General features: G+C 38.8%; 1 protein-coding gene across 1 annotated transcript in view; it reads left to right on the top strand.

The window, feature by feature from the left end:
• The first annotated feature begins 2,271 nt into the window (after positions 1-2,271).
• The window catches only part of LOC130924555 (ankyrin repeat and BTB/POZ domain-containing protein 2-like), a 67,017-nt gene continuing 61,857 nt past the window's right edge, over positions 2,272-7,431 (top strand). Inside the window, exon 1 of the mRNA XM_057851201.1 lies at positions 2,272-3,425. Within this exon, the coding sequence (XP_057707184.1) occupies positions 2,600-3,425 (826 nt within the window). The 5' untranslated portion in view covers positions 2,272-2,599. The remainder of the gene's footprint in view (positions 3,426-7,431) is intronic.

Raw genomic sequence — 7,431 nt, 5'->3', positions numbered from 1 at the left:
AACCTTCTGTCAGCCCCTCGGCGTCTAGCTTGGTAATGTTCACCGCAAAAAGGGTCCAGGCCGCGGGTTGTGTGAACTGCAAGCCGCTTGATAAAGTGACGTGAAAGGACTGTTACCCCCTTCCGTGGGATGAGACGCGAGACCTAGTATTGGGGTCTGCGTGGTTCTCGTCACTCGTCCTGCGCAGTCTATACTGGCAAGTTCCCCTCAAGGCCGAAGACTGCATTCTGCACCTCCAGAGGACACTGGCAGTTCAAGGTAATGCGTTATGGCCAGTGTAATCTGCCAGGGATGTTTGATTGCTTGATAGGCTCACTGCTGGTGGACATACACAGGCAGGAGTGCTTGTTTTACCTGGATGTTGTCCTCATCCACGCCAGTCTTTCCAGGCCAGTTGCTGAGACTGGTGTCGGGGAGAATTGCAGCGGTTGGATTGGAATTCCATCCAGAGAAATGCCACCTCTTACGGCGAGAGGTGGAATTTCTGGGGTACAAGGTGGATTACAGGTGCATCAGAACATTGGAGGAGAAAATTTGCGCGATGAAAGATTGGCCAGTTTCAACAGACGCAGCTCAAATGTTTTTGGTACTGCCTTCTTATTACCGGAGGTGTGTGAAGTGGTTCTTGCCCTTGTTCCGCCTCCTTCAGAACAATCAGCAGTTCACGTGGACAAAAGACTGTCAGGAGGCATTATTCAACTTCTAGAGGGCGCACACTAATTCCCCTGTCATCACAGTGCCAGACCCAGCCCTGGATCCTGCGTGGTTCTCGGTCATAGTGGAAGAGTGTGGTGGGCCTGTCCGCAGGCACAAAGGATTTTGGAGTTAGTTTGCTTTGCTGCTGAATGGCTTCTGGTTTTTGAAATGTAAATAAACCAATCTATTGTGATAAAACAACAAAATTGCAATAACTGCTTTAACCATCAAAGTGAACTATAACTGTAGTCTTGAAACAAATCTGAATAAGGAAAAACATTGCAATAAAATAATGCAAACTGGTTAAACTTGAGAGGAGCTGCGATTTGTCATGACAGAACAAAGCTTCAATGATATCTGGCGCCATCTGGCGTCGTAAATGGGTTTAACGACTATAAGACGACCCCCACTTTTTCAATTCAATTTCAATGCAAAAAACACCGTCTTATATTCTGGCCAGTACGGTATATAATATAATACACTTTATTATATTATATTATAATTATATTATATGTATTTTTTAATGTTAATAAGCTCCCCCTCTATGATGCGGATTTTCGATTTTCATGTTGGGTGGGGCGGCCCTCATTGACTGCGGAGGGCATCGCAAGGGATTTCAAAGCCCATTGTCGGGTCTTTAACATTGTCACCAAATGACGGGAACTCATGACAGCCACTGGTTCAGGATGTGGAAAATCGCTGCGGGTTTGCTGCACAAATCCCACCCACAATCGTCAATGTGTGTTTTTAGTTCCTGGATTTTGCTTTAAAACATTACCTTACCTACAGCATTTGTCTTGTGGCCTCAATGTTGGTAACCCTCAATGCATTGCTAAAGACAGTACTTAACTTGTTAAACACAAAAACGGCATTTTAGTGTTCAAGATTGGCCGTAAATTTACAGCAATTTTTTGCAGTGTACCATGTGTAATATGGCCCAAACACAAGAACGATTGTTTCAGTCAAAGAAAACTTTATTTGATAAAAAAATTAAGTGTTCAAATGCAAATTTTTCAGTCTCAAATTTTTTTTCGCATTCAAAAACTTTTTTCAATGATTGAAATTTTTTTTTTTGTTTTTTTTTTTGATTGAAGTCATTTTTCGTTTAAATTTTTTTTTTTTTTTTTTTTTGAAGCAACTTATTGTTTTAAATAAATAATAAAGACAAAAATGTCCTGGCCAAAATGTGGCCTAAACACAAATCAACATTACTTCAGTCAAAAAGTTGCTTCAATCAAAATAAATAAATAAATAAATAAATAAATAAAAAAAATAAATCAAAGAAATATAGCTTTCACAGGCATTTTTTTTTTTTTAGTTTTTTGAGTTTCAAATTTATTTTTGCATTCAAACACTTTTTTTTTTCTTTCTTCTTTTAATTGAAGCGACTTTTTTTCCGGTTGAAAATATATATTTTGATTGAAGCAACTTTTAAAAATGTTTTTAATTGAAGCAACTTTTTTTTTGATTGAATAAAAAAAGACACAAATCTACCTCCATATGACTCCATGTTGTGCCCTCCCTGCCCCAAAAGTCAAACTCCGCCTATGCCCATAGTTGGCTGGAATTGGTACCTCTGTGAGGATAAGCGGAACAGAAGATCAACCGACAAACAACCAAGTTCTTATTAAACTAATGTGGATGGTTGTCACAATGTGTGTGGGTGTATATGTTAATGGAAAGAAGAGCAAAAATTGTGACAACCAACCCCATTCTTGTTTGGGTCTGTCCGTTTGGTCAGCTGGGCATCGTCGTGGTTGGCTTGTTCCAGTCACATCATGTGACTGGTGTAGCCCCCCGCCCATACTTTGGCAGTCAGATATGCCCAGATACAATCTTGTTTTAAATGACATTAGTCGCTCTGTGAGTAAACGTGGAACACATCATTCTGCAATTCTACATCATGTCCGGTGGCGTGTTGGTGAAAAACCTGCAGTCCCTGAGCCTCGATTCGGGCATCGCAGCCAGATACCGATCTCTGAGTCAATCTTCATCTGATGTCTTGAGTCCACACCCGCAGGGTCGTCTTGTCTCCTTGGGCAGCAGGAACGAAAGTTGGGACACGGTCAGCACGCTGCCAGAAGATGCGACGGACCTAGTGGCCAATTATCCAACCCTACCAGAGCTCGAGGAGTATCCCTGGACCGAACGGGAGCTGAGAGAAGTCGTGCGTAAAGCGGTCGGTTCTGATGAGGTGTTCACGGCGGACGCGGTCCTTCGGCTGTCTGTGCTGCTGGGGAGGGCTTTGGTGCGGATCTCCAGAGAAGCGCAGCGGCTGAGTGAGCTCCACAAGCGGTGCACACGTCAAGAGGTCCAGAGCGCAGTGAGACTGGTGCTGAGCTGGGTTTTGGCCGACAAGTGTATTTCCTACGCTGTGAAGGCGGTGTCCGTGCACTGCATGAGCTCCGGGGATACCGTTCGTCAGCGTGGCAAGTCCGCGATGTGCGGGTTGTCCCTCTCCGTCGGCCGGTTCTTCAGATGGATGGTGGAAACGCGCGTGTCGGTGCGCGTGAACGACTTCGCCGCTCTCTGCATGACGGCCTGTGTGGAACGTTTGGCGGAAGAGGTGGCGGGACGTGCGGTAACGGGAGCGAGGTTAGTTAAAGAGATGGCAGGCAGCGTCATTTGCGTGACCGCCGAGATGCTGGAGGCGTCCGTCAACAACGACTCGGAGCTGTGGGGGCTGCTGCAGGTCTACGAACATCTCATCTGTGGCAAGAATGCGAGTGGTCAGTAGAAACAATTAACAATTTACGTTGCGTGTGACAGTCGTGGTCGCTTAATTGCGAGAATGCATAATAATGCCGTGCGCTATTCTCAGCTTTATATGATAACGAATGCCAGTGTGATGACAAGCAGATTTTAAGAGCAATAGAGGTAGGATTGTGTCTTTATTATTCAACCAAAACGGTTGTTTCAATTAAAAAAAAAGTTGCTTCAATCAAAAAAAAAAAAAAAAAAAAAAAATAGATATACATATTATTCTATAATTATTATATATAAATTTTATAAAATATATTAAATTGTAAAATATATATTTTCAGTTTGAAATGTAAAATATATATTTTCACTTTAAAATGTTACTTCAATTATAAAAAGTTTGAATACAAAAATAAATTTGAGACTCAAAAAATGAATTTGAAATCTATATTTATTTATTTATTTAGGTTTTTGATTGTTTTCTTTTTAGCGATTTTTTTTTTTTTTTTTTAAGTAAAGTAATGTTTTGAGTTTGGGCCACGTTTGTGTCTTTATAATTCAATCAAAAAAAAAAAAAAAAAAAAAAAAAAAAGAAAAAAAAAAAAAAAAAGAAAGAAAGAATAAATAAATAAATAATTCCATTCCAAAACATTTTTTTCAATCATAAAGGAAATGTTTTTGAATGCAAAAAAATATTTGATACTACAAAAATTTGCATTTGAACACCTAATTTATCATTGGAAAATGGAAAAAAGTTTTGTCTTTTTTTTTTTTTTTTTTTTTTTTTTTTGAACGATTAAAATTTTTTTTTTTTTTAATTGAAGTAATGTTTTGAGTTTGGGCCACGTTTGTGTCTTTATAATTCAATAAAGAGAATACAATAAATAAATAAATAAATAAATAAAAAATTCCATTCCAAAACATTTTTTTCAATCGTAAAGGAAAAATTTTTGAATGCAAAAAATATTTGATACTCAAAAATTTGCATTTGAACACCTAATTTCTCATTGGAAAATGGAAAAAAGTTTGTCCTTCATATTTATTTATTTATTTATTTATTTATTTATTTGATTGAAGTGAAAAATGTTTTGGAGTCTTTTTTTTTAATTTTATATTAAAGTGAACAAAGTTTTAGCTACCTTTATTTTTTGATTGAAGTGACAAATGTTTTGGAGTCTTTTTTTTTTTTTTTTTTTTTATTACAGTGTAGAAAGTTTCGAACTCCTTTTTTTTTTTTTTTTTTTTTTTAATTGAATCATTTTGACACAAATGTTGCATTTTGCTGTTGGTCTGACATGTTTGGGTGACAAGTGGCTACAGCAATCAAAAAAGTTGTTTCATGTAAAAAAAACAAAAAACAAACAAAAAAAACTTTAATCAAAAAACTTTAATCAAAAAAAAAAAAAAAGAAATGAAAAAAAAAAGAAACCAAGTCAAAGAAAAATTGTTTTGTAATGCATTTTTTTTTAGCCTCAAATTTATTCTTTCACTCAAACACTTCTTTTTTAAATTTTATTTAAGTGACTTTTTTTAATTGAAAATATATATTTTGATGGAAGCAACTTTTGTTTTTGATTGAAGCAACTTTTTTTGGTTTGAATAATAAAGACACAAATCTACCTACATGACTGGCATCCCCAGGATGACCCTCAAAAAACCTGCTCCAAATTAGGATAAGAGTAATTAATTTTTTTTCTTTGGTTTTTGGTCAGAATAAAGACACTGGAGCTAAACTAGTTTCTTCTGTTCAGAACTTCATATTTAAAAAAGACAGTCATTTGCATTTTTTTCTTTATTGTATGTAAAACATGTGCACAAGACGACAAAAGTTTTTAAAGGCCGAAGAATGGCTCTTACCAATCCCTCTAAATGGTTCCGTTCAGTTCAGTGATGCTTCTGGTTCTGGAGCGAGCTCTCACACTGAAAACCACACCTCCTTAAATCCAGTTAAGTTCTTTTGTTTTCAGTGTAAATCTACAAGAAATATGTGAAATTATCTGCCAGTGATTAAAGTAAATTTTACTCCCTTAGATATCTTGAAGTAGGAAACATTATAGTATTTTTGTGGTCATAAAGTGGTCATGATGCCATGATGGACTCTTGTGAGGATAAGCAGTGCACAAGAATGAAAACGTGGTCATAATGTGGTGTCAAGACTGAAGATTTAATTTAGGAAAACAATCCCGTTGTTTTGTAATCAGCATTATGGCCAAACACTTTCCATTTTTGTCTCTACAAAACAAACATAGGACTGTGCTGTTCAATCTAAAACAAACTACACTTATTGAAAAAAAAGTTTCCTACAGTTTCCCCTAAAGTCAGCTTGGATAGGCTCCAGCACCCCACAACTCTGAGAAGCAAGGGCGTAGGATTGGTCTCAACATTGGAAGGGACGATAAAACATATCGAGATATCCAAGGACTGATCTACATCTGAGGCATACTAGACTACCCCAGGACTTGAACCAAAGTACTCTTTTGAAATTCTGATGTGGGATTTCATTTCACAGATTTTTTTCTCGTGTCAGTTAATGTTCATATATGTGTCCCCCCTGAAGTGGACCCATTCTTGGATAGCTCCCAGGTTGTTGTTTTTTTTAAATAAAGGGACTTGCACTCTGAAGCCACCGTGTTGCATTACCATAATGCACATAATGCAAACAATTATCCAAATGAGGGACGACTAGCTTGACTCCTAGTGGAGGCTGTCCTGACCGCAGTAGTTTTGCAGGTTAGCAGGTTAACACAGTTTAATGTTATGCTAATTCTGTGACAGGTTGGACTTTCAGTAGTAAAATTAGTGGTGTTTTGCTATTTGCTACCATAATGCACATAATGCAAACAATTATCCAAATGAGGGACGACTAGCTTGACTTCGTTATTCCTAGTGGAGACTGTCCTGACCGCAGTAGTTTTGCAGGTTAGCTGGTTAACACAGTTTAATAATATGCTAACTCTGATGCAGGTTGGACTTTCAGTAACAAAATTAGTGGTGTTTCCCCCACCTCCAAAACATTGACGTCGTTTTACATTACTTGCAGTAGCTGCTGCTGGCCAAAAAACTTCTAATATTCCTCCACTTCGAAGGGGGTACAGGAGGCGGCATGTTGTCAACATGAATCTGTCGGGGCTGTGTGACTGTGCGTGTCTGTGTGTTTGGGGGGTAGGGAGCGGCGGGGGCAAGTCATCCGCCAATCAAACGTGCGCTTTGAGGGGGGGGACTCAAATCCTGCACTGCCAGACATTTCCCCCTGCTAAACAAAGTACACGTCCAGGCCTGTCTGCGGTTCACTAGAGAGCATTTGGATGATCCAGAAGAGGACTGGGAGATTGGGTTATGGTCAGATGAAACCAAAATAGAACTTTTTGGTGGAAACACAGGTTCTTGTGTTTGGAGGAGAGAGAATACTGAATTGACTCCGAAGAACACCATACCCACTGTGAAGCATTGGGGTTGAAACATCATGCTTTGGTGCTGTTTTTCTGCAAAGGGACCAGGACGACTGATCTGTGTAAAGGAAAGAATGAATGGGGCCATGTATCGAGAGATTTTGAGTGAAAATCTCCTTCCATCAGCAAAGGCATTGGAGATGAGACGTGGCTGGGTCTTTCAGCATGACGATGATCCCAAACACACAGCCAGGGCAACAAAGGAGTGGCTTCGTAAGAAGCATTTCAAGATCCTGGAGTGGCCTAGCCAGTCTCCAGATCTCAACCCTATAGAAAATGTGTGGAGGGAGTTGAAAGTCCGTGTTGCCCAACGACAGCCCCAAAACATCACTTCTCTACAGGAGATCTGCATGGAGGAATGGGCCAAAATACCAGCAACAGTTTGTGAAAAGCTTGTGAAGAGTTACAGAAAATGTTTGGCCTCCGTTATTGCCAACAAAGGGTACATAACAAAGTATTGAGATGAACTTTTGGTATTGACCAAATACTTACTTTCCACCATCATTTGCAAATAAATTCTTTAAAAATCAAACAATGTGATTTTCGGTTTGTTTGTTTATCCACATTCTGTCTCTCATGGTTGAGG

The sequence above is a fragment of the Corythoichthys intestinalis genome, chromosome 1, assembly GCF_030265065.1.
Source record: "Corythoichthys intestinalis isolate RoL2023-P3 chromosome 1, ASM3026506v1, whole genome shotgun sequence".
Lineage (NCBI taxonomy): Eukaryota > Metazoa > Chordata > Actinopteri > Syngnathiformes > Syngnathidae > Corythoichthys > Corythoichthys intestinalis.
This window is presented reverse-complemented; position numbering and strand designations above follow the sequence as displayed.